The following is a 21,253-nucleotide window of genomic DNA, read 5'->3' on the forward strand; positions in this document are numbered from 1 at the left end:
TGCTGGGAAACATCCACATCCTGAGGTCAGGGGAGGACAGGCAGCAACCTGGAAAACAGTAGCGTGGATGGTGGCTCTCCAGGGCCAAGCTCTGCTTGCAGGTTTAAATCCTCAAAGCTGGTGGCTCTGCTTGGGTTATGCAGGGTTGGTAGGATCAGACACAGCTTTCAGTGCTGCCTACTGCCATCAACCCACCTGGAGAAGGACTGAGGGTCCAGTCTGGACATGAAATAGACAAACCACAGCGCAAACAAGCTCAAAAGTTTCCTGGCCAGGCCCTTTGGCTTCCCCGGCACCCTCCCCTGCCAAGCTGGCTATAAAGTTTGCAGAGGTTTAGGGAAGATCATGGCATGGTTTGGGTTGGAAGGGACCTCAAAGGTCATCTTGTTCCACCTCCCTGCCACGGGCAGGGACATCTTCCACTATCCCAGGTTGCTCCAAGCCCCATCTGACCTGGCCTTGAACACTTCCAGGGATGGGGCAGCCACAGCTTCTCTGGGCAACCTGTGCCAGGGCCTTCCCACCCTCACAGGGAAGAATTTCTTCCCAATATCCCATCTAACCCTGTCCTCTCTCAGTATGAAGCCATTGCCCCTTGGCCTGTCACTCCAGTCCCTTGTCCAAAGTCCCTCTCCAGCTCTCCTGGAGCCCCTTTAGGCACTGGAAGGGACTCTGAAGGTCTCTCCAGAGCCTTCTCTTCTCCAGGCTGAACAACCCCAGCTTGCCCAGCCTGTCCCCAGAGTCCTCAGAGAGCACTTTGGAAGTGGGAAGGGAACCATAACCCCAGAGCCATCTCACCTGTGGCAGGCTGGATCCAACACCTCCCCTGGGTTAATAACACCAGCACTGTAGGCGCAGGTCAGGTTTCAACAAGAGCCTGGAGGCACTAGGGCTCACAGGTAGGGATGAACACAGAGCAGGAGGGGAGGCAGTCACAGCTCTGGTGACTGAACCAGTTTCCAGACACCTATTCAAATGCAAACAAAGAATCCACCCAGGGCAAGTAGGATCCTTTGGCTCGGAAACCCTCCCGGCAAGCTGTAGCCATGCAAATGCAGGGTTCGACAAATGAGGGACTTTATTCCCAGCCAGGCTTCAGGCCAGCACAGGAGACTGGGACCCGTGTAAGCATCATATCCCCAGCCTCCAAAATCCCACCACAGCTGTAGGACTTTGGGGTGACGTTGTCCACACTTCTCCTGGGGACAGAAGCACAGCAAGAACATGAACCCCCCCTGAGCTCAGCCAGGCAGCCTCACGCTGTTTTGGGGGGGATGGTCCAGGGCTCCTTCCTCCCTCTCCCAATCCCAAAACCTCCCTGGCAGCTCTCACCAGCCCCAGGAGATGCTCTACACTTCCCTGGGAGCCCAGGGTCCCTTCAGGGGGGCATGGGTCACACTCCCTGATGGCAAGCAATGAGAAGCAGTCTTGGGGGGAGGGGGGAGGGGGCAGCTGCATAGTGTGACAAAAAGTCAGCACCTCCGCTCAGCTCCAAGCCAAACTCAGTACCCCAGGATGCTGGGAACCCTCCCTCCCTCCCTGCTACGTGCCTGCCTGATTCAGGCCAGTCATGCCCACAGCCTGCAGAACAGGCTCAGCTGGCAGCAAGCCTGGCAGGACAGGATGGAGCCTGGGGGAAGATCTGGCACGTCACCCTGGGAGCACCTCAAACAAACCCACACAGGGACAGTGTTGTCCCCAGGAACCTGGCATCTCTCTCACCATCTTGCCCACGAGGGATAAAGCACAGGGATTTGAGCTGCAGAGCCAGAGGAGCTTCACAGGTCCGAGGGAAAGTATGAAGTGGCGAGGACCTGACACCAGAAAGCATCCCCCATTGCACCTGCTGCCCACCATGGCTCCCCAGCCTCACTGCAATTTAAATTTTAGGCAAATTGAGCCTGACCTCTGTTTCCACATCCAGCAACTCCACAGCAGATAGACAATGACAGAGGGATAACCACATCCCAGAGCCTGGTCTCTCCACCCCTCCTGCACAAATAACACGCCCAGAAACACAGCTCCCCCATAGCACAGGGCCTACTTCCCAGGCTCAATGCCTTCCCAGCCACTGGAAAGAGGGAATCCAGGCTGGCATGGAGAGCTGGGACAGGGTCTGACCTGAGCATCACTTTGGCTGTGGCTGGGAGGGGAAACCAGCAGCAAGGGAACAAGGAGGGCTGGCATACCCCAATTAAAGGTAGTTCCAAGCTCATTCCCTAGCACAGGCACTACTGATCTGCCATAATTGCCCTGGGCTGGGAGCAGGAGGTAGCATTTATAGATGCAGCCAAGAGAACCAGCTGGTGCTCGTATCCTTGCCTGGAGGAGCCGACTCAGGGTCATGCTTCGGAAATATTTGAGAAGTGCAGCAATTAAAAGATTGGAGCTGGCAGTCTGAGCTGTCTCCCTCTGCAGGATCCATTGCCACCCCATGCCTGCATCCACCTGGATTGCTCCTCTACACAGGCACACAGTCTACCTCTTGACACGGTGGGGATTGCAGTGAAATCCCACTCATTCCCAACCCCAGAGCTGCTGCCAGCCCCAACAGGCAGGCAGGACTTCTCCCCACTCCCCTGGGACTGCTCCCCGCTCCCCATTGGCAGCTGTGCCTCTCCAAGATGCTTGCCAACATGTGCCAGCAGCATGGCATGCATGGCAAGCCCCATCCTGCCCGCCTGCCCCACCAAGAGCTGCACTCCCCTTTGCCGTGGGAGGAGCTGGGTTGGGTTCACTGCGGTTCTTTGGCAGCTGATCCCGAATTATCGAACACTGGTGGGTGTGTCCATGTGGCTCACAAGCCTCTGATCAGCAGCTCTGCTTGTCCCAGCATCCCCATCCTCTACCTTCCAGCTGCTCGGCTGGTCCCCAGCTGATCCTGCACCCAAAATGGGTCCCCCCACCCTTGAGCATCTTGTTGGTCTCAGGATGCCTGTTCAGGGGTTTTGGATGCAGCTTGGCCCTACAGCCTGCTGGCCTGGTCCACTTACAAACCATGGTCTCCCAGAGCTCAATCCAAGGATGCCAGCTTTTCTTTCCACGGTGGAGAGAGGCCCAAAGAGCAGCAAGACAAGAGCTCCCAGAAGCCACCTGCAGGAATGGAAGCAACGATGGGCTCTCTGGTGCTGGCTGTGGGGCTCTCCAGGGTGGATGCCCCAGCCACCACTGCTGCCTCCAAAACCTGCTTTCATGCTGGCAAGACTCACACAGGACCCTGGCCTTGGCTTTCCCACGCAGGAGCAGCCTTGGGAAGTGGGAGGAGGAAGCAGATCTGCTCTGTGTTCCTGCTGTTTCCTCTCAGCCCTGTGCTTTTTTCTGGTTTTTTTTTTCCTCTTGTGGGAGCAGGGAACAGCCTGTGTCACAGATAATAAAGGCAGTGGCTGACACCACGGGTGCACGTGGAGCACTCTGTGTACCCCCAGGGCCCCCTCCACTGTCACCCTGCACCCTGGGTGCCCACTCAGCAGCAGGAGCACTGGGACAGCCACCAGGATGCTTGGAGCCAGTTCCATCCTCCAAACATTGGCACATTTGCAGGATGCTCCTGTAGATATGGAGAGAAGCAGGAGGATTCTCAAGTCCCCCATCTGGCCAAGGCAGGGCCAGACCCTGAAATGCTTGCCCATGGGCAGAGAGGGCCCAGCTGCCCGCTGCCAGTGGCAGAGGGAAAAGGCAGGAATGTTAATGGGATACAGATTCTCCCAGCCAGTGGGTTGGCTGTACCCTGGGAGCATGGTCCAGACGTGAGGGTACAGAGAGGGATGGCTGGTGGGGCAGGGAGACCTTTGTGGGTGCCGAAGGACCACAGAGAGCACAGGTCCACCCTTGGGGAAACTGAGGCACAAGCCTTCCAAAGGAGTGCATGCAGCCTGCAGGGACCCTATCCCATCCCCATCCCCATGCCAGGAGAGCAGAGCAGAGGATGGGGCACTGGGACACCTCTTCACTCCAGCTGCACATCCTTGTCTTCAGAACATCAGGGGGACTGTGCTGCCATGGGGGATCCCAGGCAGAGGAATCCCCTTGCCCAGGCAGGTCCAGGGAAGCTGGGACGCTGACACAGCTCCGGAGGCTGCTTGCAGTGCCAGAGGCTGGCTGCCTGCCCGGGGATGGCAGTGGCAGGCTCAATCCCAGTGCCCATTGTGCTTCCCGAGGGAGCGGGTCTGGGGGAAGGGACACACCATCCCACAGCATCTGGCCTCGACATGGGGCCAAGGCCACCACAGTCATCCATAGCGTGACCAGCAGGGCCAGAGACCAGTCACTCCAGTGGGATTAACACAGGGGTCAGACAGCATTCCCATGGCTGCTGGGGTGGGATGGGGACAAGGAAGGAGGTGGCCAGGGTGGGATGAGGCTGGGATGGGATGGGGCTGGGATAGGACAGGACCAGGGTGGGGTGGGGCCAAGGCAGTATCTGGCCAGGGTAGGATGGAGCTGCAGTAGGATGGGGTTCGGATAGGATGGGGCCAGAGTGGGATGGGGATGAGATGGGATAGGAATGGTGTGGGATAGCGCCACAGAAGGATGCAGCCTGGGTAGGGTGGGATGAGAGTAGAGTAGGATGGGGTTGGGATGGGATGGGGTTGGGGTGAGATGGTGCCAGGGTGTGATGTGAATGGGGTAGGATGGAGCCAATGCAGGATGCGGACAGGGTGGGATGAGGTTGGGGTAGGATGTGGGACGGGGTCATGGGAAGGGGACTGCCTTGGCTGCCGGACACAGGAGGGAGGATGTGCACCACCGCCGGCTGTGCTTCAGCGTGCAGGCTGGGGAGGGCTCCGGGAGGATGGAGCGCAGCCGCCACATTCCCAGTGTCGCTGTTAGTTTAACAATACCCTGCTGGCCTGCATGCTGGGGCTAATTTTATCCCTGGAGCCAGGCCAAGGCAGCCCTAACTTTCCTCGCTGTGATTTATCCCAGCCATTTCCCTTCAAAAACAAGGCCCCCGTGCCAGCCCCGCTGCCTCCCAGGCAGCCGCACGCTGCCCCAGGCCCCGAGCAGTGCAAAGCAGGGCAGGATTTGCCCCTTGGTGGGTTGCTTGGAGAGCAGGAGGGTGGTCACTGTGGGATCCCCTCCCAGGATCATTCCCCCCACAGCACAGGGATGTTTGAAGCTGACTGGAAGTCAGGGGATGCTCGGACGCAGAGCTGTCCCCAGGATCCTGAAGCAGTTCCATTTTCCACACACATCTCTGGGAAGCAGGTAGGTGTTTTTCTACCAACAATTTTATTGAAAAGGCTGTGGGGCTTTTTTTTTTTTCCCTTTTTTTTTTTTCTCCCTTTTCCCAGTCAGCAGCCATGCTCGAGAAAGAGATTTCCCTTCGCCTCTGTGCATCTAGTTAAAAACTGATCAGTAAAAATGCTGCAGAAAAATGGAAAATATTGAAAATATCTCATGACAAACAAACAAAAAAAATCTCTTCCAAATAAAGATCTGTTTTTCTTCTCTTTTTTCCATCAGAAAAGCTTTTAGTGTGCAAAATGTTGACCGCTTGGATTTCTTCTCCCAGCGGGCCGGGATGCACCTGCCTCCGCTCCAGGAGAGTGGGTTTTCAGAAAGCTAAAAATCACTGGGCAGAGACCCCAGCGCCATTAACCTCCACATCTGTCCCTCTTGTGAGCCTCCCGTGCCCCCACCGGACCCACGGCAGGGCGGGAGGTCCCCAGGGAAAGAGGTGGCAGGGCCAACCCACGGGCGAGCCCTTCCCCACAGGCCCGGGAAGGGGGAGGAAAGCCCAAAGTTATTTGGTCTCTAGCGTGATGAGTTCCTGTTAGTTCTGAGTCTGTCACAGACAGAGGAGGCATGGAAGGCTGCGGGCAGAGCGAGTGGAGGCGTTAGAGGTTGTCGTACATGCGCAGTGTCTTCTCCAGCTGCTGGCTGACGCGCTGGTAGAAGACGATCTGCTGTCTTAGGTAGGACTGCATCATCCTCTTGAAGTCAGCCACGCGGCGCTCGTGGAAGTGGTTCATCTCGGCCTGCAGGGCAAAGCCCACCACGCGGCAGCGCTTGCGGATCCCGTCAGCCTCCTCCTGGTCCATCCTGCCCTCGTCGCTCATCCGCTGGCTCTCCTTCACCTTCGCGAAGGCGCCTGGCAAAGGCAGGGAGCAGGATGTGAGGCTGGCGGATCTGCGCAACCCTCCAGCCCCCTTCCCTGCCCTTCCTGGTGGATCCCACCGCCCTCCATGCTGGGGCACCAGCCTGGACCCAAAGCAGAGGCAGAGAGCTGCCCAGCATGAGTAAAGGAGGGATCTACGTGCATCTCCCTGCACCCATCAAACCCATCCCTCTCCTCCAGGCAGGGAAAGACCAGGAGCCTGGTCTCTGGTCTCCCCAGCCCCTTTTCCATCCCATCTCTGGGCACAGAGCCTCATGTTTAGCTGGTTTTGGGGTCTGGGCTCCTGTAGGGTTGCAACTCAAGGCTTTGGATGCTAAGCTAAAAACACAGGGCAGCATTAGCACAGCCAAGCACCCCAGCCAAGCCTGCCCTCCAAATATTCCACGGTATCCCATAAACGGGGGTCAGGAGCAGCCCTGGGAGACCCTAGACCAGGAGGCATTGAACCAGGATCGGGAAGGGCTTGTGGTGCTGTCTGGAGCTCAGCTGGGAAACCATCTCCCTCTCCCAGAAGCAGCTGATGCTCTGACACCAGTTTTTCCCTCTCCATGTTTTTTTACAGCTCAGTTTCGAAAGAATCCTGCCTGGCTCCAGCCCTGCATTCCTCCCCCTCATTAGCACAGAGGCTAAAAAACTAAAAACAAGATCTGGCCTGCACTGGGCTTTTTTCCCTTATCCTTGCCCCTTGCTCCCTTGCTGGGAGCACCAGACCCGGGGTTATGGTGCTCCCGCTGCCCTAACCCTGCTCCCAGCAGAGAGGATGAGGAGGAGGAAGAAGCAAAGGTTGGAGGCCAAATCCTGCCTTCCGCTCTGCCCACGCAGCCTCGCTTCCGGACGGGATCCAGCCCCTCTCCAGGGGTAAACAACACTGGGAGGAAAGGCAAAGAAGCTGCTGGGGCAGGATTGTATTCTCCCTGCTCCCTTTGCCTTCCCAGCCTCCCCCAGGGACATGCAGTGATGCACAGACATCCCTGGATGCTTGGACACAGACGGCCCTGGCTTCACCCTGGGGAAAACTTGTCCCTCAAAATCTGGGGATGCTGGTGTGGGTGTCCCCTCCCTGCTGCGGGCAGCTGGGCTGGGAGGAGTGTGTGGACTTCAGCCCTGCTCCCACACCCAGCTGCGTCAGCCTGGGTCCAAAGGGACACCGAGCCCTCCTGCCTGCCGCCTACCCCAGGAAGAGCACAGCAGACACTTCTCACCCCCTCTGACCCCACCAACTCCAGGGAACTTGGACAAATGGGATGTAGGGAGCTCTGACAGCCCAGGGGTGCTAACCCACTCCTCCTGTGCTCAGAGGTGCAGGGACATACTCCTGAAAAGTGTGACCCTGGTTGTCCCCAGGAGGTTCAGTGTGTCATCCCCACAGGATGTCCCCATCCCACTGCCCTGCACAGCCCCCTCTGCTCCTCCAACCCACTCAAGGCCATATCCAGCCATGTCCCAGCCCTGAGGGAGCAAGCTCCAGCATCCCTGCTGGCCACCCATCTGCTGCCTCGGCAGGGAGGGAGGATGAGGAGGCACAAGTGGCAGTGGGTGCCAGGCAGGTCACCACAGAGCCACTAGCAGTGGTGCTGGCTCCTGCTAATGGTCTGCAGCGAGTGACACCCATGGTGATCCCCCCAAAGGAAGCACCAGCAGCAGTTATGGAGGCCACAGCATCACTGGGGCAGACCCTGGACCCAACAGCCCTAGCAGCCTCTCCCAGCTGGGGTGACTGGAGGGGACAACACTGCTTCCCTAGGAGCCATGGGCAACGGTTTCCATTCTCATTCCCATCCTCATTTCCTATTCCTTTCATGGCCCAATAGAGGATTTCCTCATTGCATCCTCATACCACTCCCCACACCATTACCACTCACATGGGGTTGTTCCCAGGGAGAAGGCGGCCTCCTTACCTTTCTGGAGGTGGATGATGTCCGGGAAGTTGGAGAGGAGCCCTTGGTACAAGGAAAGCGTGTCCAGCATGAGGAACAGGTCATTCTTGGGCTGCTCAGCAAACATCTCCCCCACGGTCTCGTATGTCTTGCCTGTGTGGGAGATGGCGTTGTTGAGGGCATCCAAGCTGTAGGGAGGGTCCATGTGGAAGGAGTGGCTGATGGCTTGGAAGGCATTGCCCAGCTTCTGGAACTCCTTCCGGAAGCCCCCCACGTGCTTGCGCACCAGCTCCAAGGCCACGTTGGTCAGCTGCAGGACGCTGTCGTCCATCTTCTTGCTGAAGGCCTTGAAGGCGTCCACGCGGTCCTCCACGTCCTGCAGGTCCTGGTGCTCCGTGGGAATCTGGATGGTGAGGAGGAAGCTGGCACCCACCATCTCATCCTTTTCCGCCCGGCGCTTGCCCAGCTTCCACTGCTTCTCGTCGCGGCAGCAGAGGAAGTGCTGGAAGCCCTCGTACTGGGAGAGCACAGGGTGGCTGGTCATGTGGTCCATCCAGAGGATCAGTCGCCGCTTGCGCTTCTCAATGAAGTCCTCCTCGAAGCGGCCGGTGGCCTGTTTCTCGGGCAGGTGGGGCACCGAGATCACTGTGAACTTGTGCAGGAGGCGGTTGTAGAGCCAGTCGAAGTGCTTGTACCGCCGGTACACGGGCGAGTTGATGTTGCTGGGGGTCAGCTTGTAGGAGATGTAGCTCTTGATGCCCTTGAACTTGGTTTGCTTGGTGGGGTCCTCCACGGAGCAGATGAAGGGGTGGGGGTTCGCCCTCCACTGGGGGCCTCTGGAGCCCATCTCGATGCAGTATGTCTCAGAGATCTTGGACATCAGGGGCACGTCGCCCAAGATGAAGGCTTCCACACCTGAGCGGACGAAGCAGGAGAAGCGGTTGAGGTTCCTCCCTACCACACTGCCCCTCTTGGAGGAGCTCATGCTATCCTGCCTCTCCAGCGCCGGCTTGGGCCGGTAACCGGCATGCTGGTGGTGGCCATAGGCCGCCGGGTACTGCAGATTGGGTGAGGGGTGCCCGTTGGTACCCGGGGCACTCCGGGGCTCCTCCACCACCGTGCACGCATCGTCCCAGTCATCCCAATCATCATCATCGTCGTCCTCAAAACTGCCCTGGTAGGAGATGCCGGGATTGGGGGATGCTGAGTAGAAGGAGGAGTCGTGCCCGGGGGAGCCGGCCGGGCTGCTGGAGTAGTCCGTGTAGTTGGAGCCCGACCGGGAGCGGAGGATCTCGACGTAGGAAGCAGGGAAGAGGCCGGTCTCCCCGCGGCTGTTTTGGCCCTGCAACCACCCGTCCAGGGAGTTCTCACTGAAGATGACGAGCTCCTCGTTCTCCTGGATGCTGATCTCCTCTTTGTTTTCGCTCTGGAAGTTGTAAAGCGCTCTGGCTTTCAACGCCATGGCCGGTCCCGCGTCGGGAAGAGGAGGGGGGGACAGCGGAACGCAATCCCCCCAGCCAAAACAACTCCCCCCCCCCGGCAATACCACAGGCTCGCTCGGCTCCGGGATCACCACCACGCGCCGTGGGAAATGGCTTGGCCGGTATCCCAGAGAAATAATAATAATAAAGAAAAAAACGGTGAAGTAGAAATCCCTCACGAGGTGACGCCAAGTTCCGTATGTCCAAGTGACCCCCCCGATCCCGGCACCCCTGTTAAAAACAACATTCCCCAGTTAAAAACAACATTCCCCGGTTAAAAACGACATTCCCTGGATAAAAAAACAAGATTCCTGGTCAGGCGAGCGGCGTTTCCGTGGCTCCTCCGGGATGTGAACCCCGGCCGGCCCAAGAGCTGGGCTCTGCCATGTCCACGCAGGGTTTATCTCGCTCGGACGCTGATCCCGAGGTTTCACTTTCCGTGAGGAAAACCTCTGGCTGCCAGCGAGGAAATATATCCAAAGCGACTTTTCTCGGGGGTCCCGTGGATGAAACACCCCAAATTTTCCCTTGCCAGCAGCTGCCTGTCGGCGGGTGCTGGGAAATCGTCGGGAACGACCCCAAACCCTGCCCAGCCTCCCGGTGATCCCGGGATTTCCTTTCCGGGCCGACTTTCCCGGCGGCTGCTGGGGTTTGGTTTTTTCCCTGAGACCCGTGAATCTCACGCCGGACGGAGGCGGAGGGGACGGCGGTGGGGCTGGTGGCGGTGCCGGTGCTGATGCCGGCGTCGGTGCCGGTGGGGGTGATGGTGCCCGGGCTGGTCCCGTTGCCTGTGGGGGTGGCGGAGCCGGTGCCGCGGCTGGTCCCGCTGCCGGTGGCGGTACCGGGGCTGGTCCCGCTGCCGGTGCCGGTACCGGGGCTGGTCCCGTTGCCGGTGCCGATGCCGGTCCGGCCGGCGGTGCCGGTCCCGCTGCCGGAGGGGGTGGCGGAGCCAGCCGCCAGCCTCCCGTGACGCAGGGCAGCTACGCTCCCCGCTCCGCCGCCCGGTTCGCAGCGACGAGCAGCCCGGCCCGGCTCGGCCTGGCCAGCCGCACGCTGCCCTCTGCAGGCAGCCGGTCCCGGGGGCGCGAATCCTCGCCCGCGGTGGCACCAGCTGCTCCTGCGTGCCTGCCGGGATATCCCCCTCTCCCGTGCCCGGTCGCGGCCCGCAGCGTCCCTTCCCAGCCCCCCGGGCGAAGGGGGAAACTGAGGCACGGGGTGAGGGGGGCTGCGGGGGGCGGCGGGGCCTCCGCGCCGCGCGGGGGCGCTGCGGGCGCGGGCGGAAGGCGGCGGGGCGCGGGTGTTGCCATGGAGGAGCTGAGCGCGGCGCTGGCGGCGGGCGTGGGGCTGGCGGGGCCCTGCAGCCCGGCCGCGCCGCACCCCCGCCTGGCCGCCTACAAGCCCCGCGGCGGCCCCGGGCAGGTCGAGCGCCGCCAGCGCCTCCTCCGCATCCAGAGAGAGTGAGCGCGGGAGCGGGACGGGAGCAGGCGCCGCCGGGGATGGGGGCGCGGGGGGCGGGCGGGCCGCGTTAGGCCGCCCCAGGGCTGCGTGTGGGGAGGCGGCCCGGTGTGGGTGTGGGGTGCCGTGGGTGACCTGCGTCCCTGCTGAGGTGTTTCCTCGCCCCCCCCATCCCAGGAAGCGGCTGGACTACGTGAACCATGCCAGGAGGCTGGCGGAGGACGACTGGGCAGGGATGGAGAGCGAGGGCGAGGAGAAGGAGGGGGAAGATGCGGAGGAAGAGGAGATGGACGTGGATGCTGGCAAAAAGTTGCCCAAGCGCTACGCCAATCAGGTGAGGAGCCACCCGTGTCCCCCACGCGGGGATGTGGGGGTGAAGCAGGGCCAGGGTGAGGGATGTGGGGTGGTTTGAGGCCATGGTGATGGCCGTTTGGGGGCTGAGAAGGATGTGTACTGCCTGGCTTGGTGCTCAGAGAGAAACCGTGCCTCAGTTTGCCTCCGAAACATGCTGAGTTCAAATGGAAAACAGGTGGAGATGGGCTGCCTGTATGCTTTAGAATCATTTAGGATGGAAAAGATCTTGAAGGTCACTGAGTCCAGCCATTAACCCTCCACCACCCCATTCCCCACTTTGGGAGATTTCAGCTCAGCTAGCAGCATTAGTACCCCGTTAGGCAGCACTCAGCTAAAGATTTCTGTCTTTCCCCATGTTTGGGACACCAGGAAGGAAAGGAAAACTCTGCTGGGTTTTATCAGCCTGGGTGCTGTATTGGACCTAAAAGACATGCAGCCACTTGGGCAGTCTTTGAGGTCAGCTTATTTGGGCTCTTTATCCTAATATTTTGGAATCTCTGAGGTCTTTTATGTTTTTAAAAATAAAGTGCTGGAGTGGGGACCAAGGTGTTAGGTGGCCAAGCGAGGACTGTAAGCCCTGTTCTGCAGTCTGAATCTCAGCCAGCAGCTGGGGAGCAAAAGAAAGACTTGAAAAGTGTGTTAGGCAGGTTGGGGTTGATTAGAGACAGGGAGTCCTTTTGGGGGTGACAGGCAGGGCCAGCTGCCTGTAAAATGCCCATTGTAGCTGTTGAAGCCAAGTCATAGCCTCCTTGCTCTATTCTTGAGTTGTTCATTGTCCATCAATTTCAGGAGAGTTGTTACTGATTCTTTTTCCTGGTTTCTCTGTAGCTGATGCTGTCAGAGTGGCTGGTGGATGTACCCTCAGATCTGGAGCAGGAGTGGGTTGTGGTGGTGTGTCCTGTTGGGAAAAGGGCACTCATCGTGGCCTCCAGGGTAAGTGGTAGCAGAGGTGGGGGTGGGTCTCACCAGCTGCTGAAGGACCTGTTTTATGTTTCCAGCCAACATAAAGCTGGCTCGACTGGGTTATTTCTCTCCTCTTTCCTCACAGGGCACAACAGCAGCTTACACCAAAAGTGGCTTCTGTGTCAACAGGTTCCCATCCTTGCTGCCGGGGGGCAACCGGCACAACTCAACCAGCGAGAAAGGTACAGGTGTGAGGAGACATTTGGGATAGAGAGAGGAGAGCTGCCTGCTTCTCCCTGGGAATGTGTGTGCTGGCAGGCTCAGTGCTGCTCCTCCAGCTCCCCTGAGCCCCGGAGCTATGCCCTTTTTCGTGCTGATAGGTAGTCAACTTCGGGCCTATTTCTGTATCTCTGGAGATAACTAGATGTGGAACAAATAGCCTTATGCTAGATAAGCACATAAAGTCCCAGAATGGTTTGGATTTGGAAGAGACCTGAAAGGTCATCTTGTTCCACCCCCCTGCCATGGGCAGGGACACCTTCTATTAGACCAGGTTGCTCCAAGCCCCATCCGACCTGGCCTTGGACACTTCCAGGGATGGGGCAGCCACAGCTTCTCCGGGCAACCTGGGCCAGGGCCTCACCACCCTCACAGGGAAGAATTTCTTCCTGACATCTAATTTAAAACTGCCTTTTTCCTGTTTAAAACCATTGCCTGTCACATCTTTTAATTAGCCTGGTTGACTGACACTCTTAAACCCTAACATCCTCTCTGTCCTCTGAAAGAGACCTGTGTATGCTGTCATCTTCCTTACTACCTCTTGGAGTTCATTTTTTTGGCCTTGAAAAAAAAGAGGTTTATTGCCTGGCAAATGCCATTTTCTGAAACATGCCCTTGCCTGCTGTGCCTCTGGCTGGTCCCTTTGTAGCCTCATGGGACTCCTCAAGCTCAAGGCCTTCTGTGGTCACAGTTAACAGAAGGGGGTCCCTCTGTGCCCAGCAGCCTTACATCTGGGCAGGATTAATGCTGGAGAGCTGTGACCTGGCATTTGGCAGTTGGGTTAGGCAGAGTCTGGAGCAGGAATGGACCTCCCTGTGTTTGTGTGTGCAGTGTACACCATCCTGGACTGTATCTACAATGAGGCCCAGCGAACCTACTACATCCTGGATGTGATGTGCTGGAGAGGACACCCTGTTTATGACTGCCAGGTACTGAATCTCTGCCCTCCCTGTGGTTCCCTGAGATGCTGTGCTCCAGCTCTGTATGTAGCTCACTCTGCAAAATGTGGATATTTCTCCCAGACACAGGTGTCTTTACAGCTTTTGTGCTGCTGGAGTAACTGTGTACTTGTTTTGTGGGGGACTAGCAGGGTTTGGGGTGCTGATTCTGTAGGTGGAGTCAATTCTGTAAATCTCCCAAGTGAACGTAGAGGAATGAAGACACTCAGCAGGTGCTGATGGGTGATGTGTGGTGAATGGTTGAATGGTCACTAACTCTCTGTGTCCTTTCACAGACGGACTTCAGATTCTTCTGGCTGTCCTCGAAGATCCAAGAGGAGAAAGGGCTGGAAGAGACAAGCAGGATTAATCCGGTAAGTCCTTTTGTACTGAGAAGGAGGCTGAGGGGTAAGCTCTCCTGTTCAGCAGGCTTCAGCAGTTTCTTTCACAAGCGGAAGCTTTCTTTCTCTTTTTTCTTTCTCCTCATGGATCAGGCTTCAAAGTGTACATCTGATGAAATGGGATGCCGTGGTCAGGATGTAAATGGAACCACTGAATACTGTAAATGAGTGCAGTGGGGTTTATTTCCCCCATCCGAAGCGCTGAGGGATATCACGCTGCAGGGTATCAGCTAACTTCCATGCTGTTTTTAGCTTTCCTTTGAAATGGAATGGAAAACCAGTGTGGTTTCTGCAGGGGCAGTGTTGGTTGGCAGCCTGACTGTGAGCTTATTCTTGCAGTCTTGTGGGTTTGTAAAGCTTTAAGCCTTCCCTCTGTTTAAACTGATCATTGAAGTTGTTAGATGAATGCCGGATCGCCACCCGGAATCCCTGCAGAGCCAGGATAAAAAGTCTTCCTTTGAAGACTTAACAAATGGAGGTCAGACCTAGAACCCACAGCAGCTTGGAACGTGATTTTTGGGTACAGACATGAGGGATTTTGCTGCTCAAGCACAGCCAAGCAGAGCAGATCCTGTGAGTTGAGCATCTCAGTGATAAATGGGGCCGACTGTAGTGAAGGTGTCTGCGTTTGGAGAACATCCTGTTCTGACTCCCAACAGGAATATCCAGAAGATAGCTACCTAAAGAAGGGGGGTCATTTCAGCTTTCATTTCCTGGGTTGAAAAATTGGCTTGGCTGAGCCAGCAGCCTGGAACAGGTGTCTGTCTGCTTTGCATCCTGCCTGGAGGTCATAATTTTCTATTTTGGTTAAAAGAACATCACAGGGTCAGCTCTCCTGGAAGGTCCTTCATGCAGTCTTGGGTGCTTGGGGAAAAAAGGTATCAGGAGCATGTGGGAGCTGTTCCTCACCCTTTCCCTTTCATGCTGGATCCTGCACTGGGGGAATCCTTCCTTCTTAGCTGCCTCCACACCAGTGCTGGACTCAGCACCTTGTTCGCCTTTAGGCCACACAGTTACCTCTCTAACCCTCTCTTACTCTTTCAGTACAAATTTGTGGGCCTGCAGAACTTCCCTTGCTCCTCGGACAGCCTGTGTGAGCTGCTGGCTACGGACTTCCCCTTTGAGGTGAGAACACCCAGGTGGGGGCCTGGACCTCAGCCTTAGTGACAGCCTTGCCGTGCCTCTGCCAGTGCTGGGAGAGAGGTGCATCCCCTCTGCTTGGGAATTTGCTCTGCCGAAGCTGCAGGAAGCTTGCTGAGCTGCGCTGCTGTTTCCTGTGTGTGGGATGGATGCCTTTGTGCCCGTGGTTGATCTGTAGCCTTGTCAACAGGTACAGGCCTCATCCAACCACACAGATAAGCAAGAGTTAAACCAATGCGTTCCATGTGTTTGTGCTGCCCTTGCTGCAGTTGGCTGGGTCTGAAAAAGCCTTTTGGGATGAGAGTGTTGATATGGACACTCAGGCTGCCTCCAGAAGCAGCACAACTCATGTTCACATAGCGGTGTGATGGACAGCTGACCTCTTTAGGGCCAAAGTTGGTACTGCCCACGGCTGTGCGTGGGCTTGCGTGGGTTTCCTTAGTCTGGCTGCTTCCATATTCTATGTCCAAGGCACCTGGCTGTTTTCTGGGAAGGAAGGAGGAGGGTGATGGTAAGATCCCAATGGTTTCTGAGGGTTTGGGTGTTCAAAGTGGGTGCCTGAGGTGTTCTAGAGCTGGGGGAGGATGGCTGTGACACAAATGGCTGAACAGGACACCTGTGTTTGCTTCATCAGCTTTAGAAGTAGAATCACAGAATCATACAACATCCTGAGTTGAAAGGGACCCAATAGTAGCATCAAAGTCCAACTCCTGGCCCTGCACAGGACAGCCCTAACAATCACACCATATGCTTGAGAGCATTGTCCAAAGGGTCCCTGAGCTCTGGCAAGCTTAGGACCATGACCACTTCCCTAGGGAGTCTGTTCCATTGCCCTACCACCTTCTGAGGGAAGAATCTGTTCCCAGTATCCACCCTAAACCTCACCTGACAAAGCTGTTGTGCTGTTCTGACCTTTGGGGAAGGACAAGACAGGCAAAGCCACGTGCCACCTTGCTCAGCTCCACGTGGTTGTGAGCCATGAGTCACAGGCCCTCACGGAATCAGCTCTGGCTGCTTTTGCCAGCCCTGGCTGATTTATCACAGGAGGGGAAGAGGATGGAGGAGGCAGTGGCATTCCAGCCCAGTGACAACATCTGGAAGCCAGAAGCTCCTTCAGTGTCCGCTGCAGTTCCTGGGAGTGCCCAGTCTCGGCCCTACGCTAGGAACAGCCTCCACAGAGGTTTCTTGTCCTGCAAAGCCAAAAGCCACACTGATGTGATAGTGCCTCTTGTGCTGTCCCCAAATGGCTGTTTGCCATTAATGTAAGTGCAGGTTTAAATTAAGGGACACTAATTTGTGTGTGAGGGCTGACTTTGCTTGTCAAAGCCAGGACAGCCATCAGAGTGAGTCGGAAAGTCCCAGCCCCTCGCTGGTCTTGCCAGACCCCACTCTGAACATGGATCGGGGTAGTCATCCCAGCTTTCCTACAACTGACTTGCTTAATGACAAATCTCTGAGTGCCTGTGTAAAAACAGTCATTCCTGTCTTTCCTGAGTAAAAGCTTCATTCCTTCCTGAGGCATCTGGTCCCAAGAGGAAAGGCTGAGGAGTGTTGCCTCCCTGTGGTCAGAGTGGGAAACTTTTGGGCTACGAAAGAGGCCATTGCGAAACTCTGGAGCAGGAGATGGAGCTGAACAGACTCCAGATGTGTAATTGTGTAATCCAGCTGTGATTTGCCCCCCAGGTCTTCTGATAGATTGGGGTGTAACCCCACGAAGTGAAAAGTGGTGTAATGGGCTCAACACAGCCTTAACCCCACTGGAACCATGGTGCTGCTTCCAGGATGAAGGGAGCTGTGGGTCCCTCTGGTGTGCCACAAGAGGGAGTCCAAAAATCCCTCTAAACGGCTTCCACCACTGGCACAGAACAGAATAAACTTTGCAGAAGGCAAAATACGTCCTGGCTATGGATAGTGAAGGATAACAGAGGTGGTCTTAGGCTTGGTCCCAGCATCTGGTGATCCTGACAGGAATCTCGTGTGTGTGTGGTGGCAGCAGAGGTGGTCAGTGCTTTCAGATTTGAGTCTTCAGAGTTAATCTGTAACCTCAGTTAGGGCCTGACCCGCTCTATTCAGCAGAATTTTATTCCCCTGAGTTCAGTGGACTTTGGATCAGTTGACTGGCTCTGAATTTAAAGTGGTTTTTGGAGTGGATCTTAAGAGCTACTGTCCTTCTCACAGATCTGAGTAAAACCACGCTCAGGTTTCCACAAAGGCAGAGGAGCCAAAGCCTCTGAGAAACCCCGGTGTGAAGGAATGGGAGGACCGTTAAGCATCTAAAATCTGGAAAGCGTGGCTGTGGAGCGTGAAACCCTGCCAGGCCGGTCTCTCCTCGGGTTCTGTCATTCAGGGACAGTGTCAGCCCTTGTTCTCGTGTGGCTGCTGTCACTGCAGTGACTCAGGACAGGGACCCAGCCAACAAATTAAATAAACGGGAAGGAATATGGGAGTCACTTAAATCAGGGAAGGGAGAACATGACCTAACTTCACCAGGCTGAACTCCTTTGAGCTCCCCATCTTGGGGAAGATATTTGGAGCAATGTGGAAGGCGTTTCCAGGCTCTGATCTTTACCAAAACATTCCTGTGGGTTCCGGAGTATCCCTGTTGCTCATCAAGTGCCACGCATCCACAGGAATGGGCTGGATATGCTGGAGTGCTACAGAATCTGGCTTTTCCCAAGAGACAGGGTGAGGGAAGAGCTTTGCACTTTAGGTATCCAGAGGGGTTACACAAGCTCATGAAGATGTTTACTGTTCTGGTTTTATGTTTTCCTAGCAGAGGAATCCCCCTTTCTCTGGGATTATTTTGCAAGATGTTAACAGTGACTGAAAATTGTAGACAGAGTAGTACCAGAAGCTTTACCATCTCTGCCACAGGTTAGCATCCATGGAGCAGAGAAATGGATATATGCTGCTCTGTGCTGTGCTCAGCCGGGCTGAGGGGCTGTAGGCTTGGGGAGGGGCCTGGGAGCGATTCATCCCGAGATGGGCTTTTGTTCTCCTCTCTTCTGCCCACTCAGCCACTCTTCTTCATAGCCAAATGGCTTTTTAAGAGCTTGTGAAGCTGATCTGAGAGGAGCACCACCTTCAGTGTTAGTCAGCCTGACAACAAGATCCAGCCTCAGAGAGCACACCCTGAGAAGCACAGGAAGAGGGGGAATGAGAATCCCTGAGCATGGAAGGAAAGTGGGGAAAATGTCAGACAGCTGCAGCACTGCAGAGTGTGGAAATAGTAGCACAAGAGTTAAGCCTAAACCTTCAAAGTCCTGAGTACCCTTAACTGTCATTGATTGCTGGAGAAGTTCTCTCCTGGGAAACATTAAGAATTTTATTGGCATACGCCAGTTAAAAGAGCTGTTAGGAATCAGGGCTCCTTGGCATCATGCACTTGGACTAATTACTTTCCAAATGTATTATTTAAAATAAGCCTAATCCAGTAAAGTGGGCTGCCTTATTCAGAAACCCGCTGGCTTTTCTGCAGAGTGGGATGAGAGCATCCAGAGGATGCTGCTCTGTGCCGACAGCAGGCTGGAATTGTTTGCCTTTGACAATTTAAAGCCACCCGGGAGTCGCTGATCTTTCAGGGCAGGAGCTCTGCAGGTTTCTTCTTTCCCTTCCGCTATTTATTGCACTGCTCGGGGAAAAATGATCCAGCTGTTGGTTTTGGCCTGCAAATGGAGAGCGGAGCTGTCGTCTGGCGCCCGGTCATCCACCTGCGGGAGCCTCAGCTCTGCCCCTTCATTCACTCTCTCCTGTCTGCAGGTTGACGGGCTGCTCTTCTATCACAGGCAAACCCACTACACCCCTGGCAGCACCCCGCTGGTGGGCTGGCTCCGGCCCTACATGGTCCCCGAAATCCTGGGGCTCGCCGTGCCCTCCACCGCGCTCACGGCCAAACCGAACTATGCTGGGCGGCAGCTCCAGCAGATCATCGAGAGCAAAAGGAGTAAAAAGCTGGCGGTGGAAACGGGCGACCCGAGCAGCGTGGCAGCCACGAAGAACGGACATTACGAGCTGGAACACTTGTCTACCCCTCAGCCAGAAAAGTCTCTGGAGGGCCAGGACGGAGCTGTGAGCCAAATGGAGAGTTAAGATGCTGGGACGGGCCAGCTGGGGAGGGAGCAGGGAAAAGGCTCCCTGCTTCTCTCTGTCCCTCGTGCTCCTGAGAGGGGGCAAAGTAATGATGATAGGATAGCTTTGTTTCAAGGGCATGACAGTGGAATATCTTGCCCCAAGGGCTGGATTTTTGGGTTTTTTTCTTTTTTTTCTTTTTTTTTTCCCAAGGCTTCTGTGAGTCCTCAACAGGATTGTCTGGTTCTCTGCTAAGGCAGTCGTGCGTTGGGACGTGCTGCAGGGATACAGTTCAGCTCCTGACCCTGCTTCTGCTAAAGCCCTGGCAAAGCTCCAGCATAGGAACAGTGCTCAGACCTCTGAGGTGCAGCTGCTGCTCATGACCCCAAGCAGCAGCCCCACCTTCCTGACCCCAGAAATGGGGGCTTCTCAGCCTTTGATCCAGCTGTTTTCTGAGGCCTTCACAATGAAAGTTTTGTGGTCAGTCTGCTTCTTACTAGCAAAAAGTTGGCAGTGAGCTTCTGTAAATCCAAAGGGTGGACTTTCCACACCCACATGTTTTTAGGATAATATAAATTTTCCTTGCATCGCAGCAGGACCTGCCTTGGAGCAGGGCTTTGTGCAGCGTGAGTGCAGCAGAAGCCTCTCTCTCCTCAAGGCTTTTCGCAGTGGGGGGAGGAAGGAATGGCTTCGCTCTGAAAAACACTGCCATTGATCGTGCCAAATAAAAGGTTTCTCAGAAAGACAAATTCTTGAGCGTCTTCCTGCTACCTAAGGGTGGATGCGTGCTGTGCCTCCCAAATAGGGATTGAAAAATCAGTTCCAGCACTGACTGGAGCAGAGGAAACGCTTACGTGGGTTTGATTCTCTGCACACTGAGTTAGTTTGGTCCCTTCTCCTGTCCCTCTCATCCCAGCCCAATCCCCCTTCTTTTAAGACTGGCTGCTCCCTCTCCTTGCCTTTAGGAGGATGAAATGATTGCTCTCAGTGTCACCAGGTTGGTTTCCAGAGGGAGACTAAAAAGGGAGATGAAACATCAGGCTAAAGGCAGCATTGGGGAGTTTTCTCCCAGCTCTCTAGGGAAATGCCCCTGGAGGAGATACAGAGAGTGGGGATGACCACCTGCAGATAGTGGGGGCACATGTATCCTGCCCTCACACTCCCGCTTTTTCCCAGAAAAAGGCTGGTTCTGTGCCAAGCACGTGGGCTGTGTGCGACCATCTGGCTGGACAGCCACTATTGATTACACCAGCGGACAGCAGGAGCTGTCCTGGATGCAGTGGGGGGGCTTCCCCAGGAGGGAAGTGGCACCCTTGGCTCTGCAGTATTTGGAGCTGTCTCTTTCCAAGAGCTGCTTATGTTATAATGTTCAGTATTATTTTTTTGGCATGTGAAGCAGCTGGCTCAGGGAAAGACGACAGACACCTGGACTGCCTTATCCTCCCCATCCCTCAAAGGTACCCACCTTCAGCCTCTCTGGTAGGCAGAAATCTGCAGGAAGAATGCTGAACAGGAGACTGCATCCAGCCTCCTGTCAGCACAGTTTTCCTTCCGTCAGGCAATTAAACCCGGAGGTGGACATCTGGATGGAAGATTTGTGCATCCCTTAAGGCAGAGAAAGCTGCACTCAGGTTACTGCCCTCCAGCAGCCTTCCGAGGCCCTCCAGCCAAGGGAAGGAGAGGAAATACAGCCAAAGAGGGGCTGTGTGCTCTGATGGATGGAGGAGAGAGAACAAGAGGGAAGCCACTGCCGGCTCCAGATGATGCCTCATAGTTTCTCTTTTAAAAGCACGAGCTGGGCTGGTGAAATAAATATTTGCATTACAATTCCTGTTGGGAACCAAAGGCTGTGTTTGGAGAGAGGGTGTCAAACGGAAGTCGCCGGGGCCAGTGCAGTTTGATGCTGTGACTGTTCTGTTTGCTGGGTGTGATCCCGTTCCCAGCTGGAACAGGCAGCAGCTCCAACGGAGGGGGTCACGCCCCCCATTCCCTCCCCGGCAGCTGAAATTTGGCCTGGGGCAGGAGAGCTGAGCCGGCAGCTCGACCTGGAGACGTGGTCTGTGTCTCCGGGGGACAGAACCAGCCTGGAGCCCTCATCCAGACGGGGCTCAGCCCCTTCCCTTTGCCTTTCTTCCATTTTCTCCCAGTTAGGTGCACAGGCTCCGGCTGTGGGCACGCTGCCAGCGCAGTGCTCCTCGGCTGAACAAAATGTCCCCTTGTCCCAGGGCCTGGCTTT

At 56.0% G+C, this 21,253-nt stretch overlaps 2 protein-coding genes across 4 annotated transcripts; one reads left to right on the top strand and one right to left on the bottom strand.

The window, feature by feature from the left end:
• Positions 1-5,196: 5,196 nt before the first annotated feature.
• Positions 5,197-9,476, bottom strand: SNX33 (sorting nexin 33). The gene is made up of 2 exons (XM_050309236.1): positions 8,020-9,476; positions 5,197-6,094 (listed from the first exon to the last, which is right to left on the bottom strand). Exons 1-2 carry the CDS (start codon positions 9,458-9,460, stop codon positions 5,841-5,843), a joined length of 1,695 nt encoding a protein of 564 aa, XP_050165193.1. The 5' UTR covers positions 9,461-9,476; the 3' UTR covers positions 5,197-5,840.
• A 1,081-nt stretch (positions 9,477-10,557) lies between these two features.
• Positions 10,558-20,056, top strand: SNUPN (snurportin 1). Of its 3 annotated transcripts, none has more exons than XM_050309248.1 (8): positions 10,558-10,694; positions 11,112-11,268; positions 12,117-12,221; positions 12,337-12,433; positions 13,302-13,399; positions 13,705-13,782; positions 14,854-14,934; positions 18,709-20,052. In XM_050309248.1, the coding sequence occupies exons 2-8, from the start codon at positions 11,170-11,172 to the stop codon at positions 19,036-19,038; spliced, it is 888 nt and encodes a 295-aa protein (XP_050165205.1). In that variant the 5' UTR covers positions 10,558-10,694; positions 11,112-11,169; the 3' UTR covers positions 19,039-20,052. The 3 variants fall into 3 exon arrangements, with proteins under 3 accessions (XP_050165205.1, XP_050165203.1, XP_050165204.1); XM_050309246.1 differs by lacking the exon at positions 10,558-10,694 and adding an exon at positions 10,785-10,936 and having other exon boundaries at positions 18,709-20,056; XM_050309247.1 differs by lacking the exon at positions 10,558-10,694 and adding an exon at positions 10,785-10,936 and having other exon boundaries at positions 18,735-19,028.
• Positions 20,057-21,253: the final 1,197 nt, after the last annotated feature.

This window comes from Myiozetetes cayanensis, unplaced genomic scaffold, assembly GCF_022539395.1.
Source record: "Myiozetetes cayanensis isolate MyiCay16 unplaced genomic scaffold, myiCay2020 scf14, whole genome shotgun sequence".
In the NCBI taxonomy this organism is placed as follows: Eukaryota; Metazoa; Chordata; class Aves; order Passeriformes; family Tyrannidae; genus Myiozetetes; species Myiozetetes cayanensis.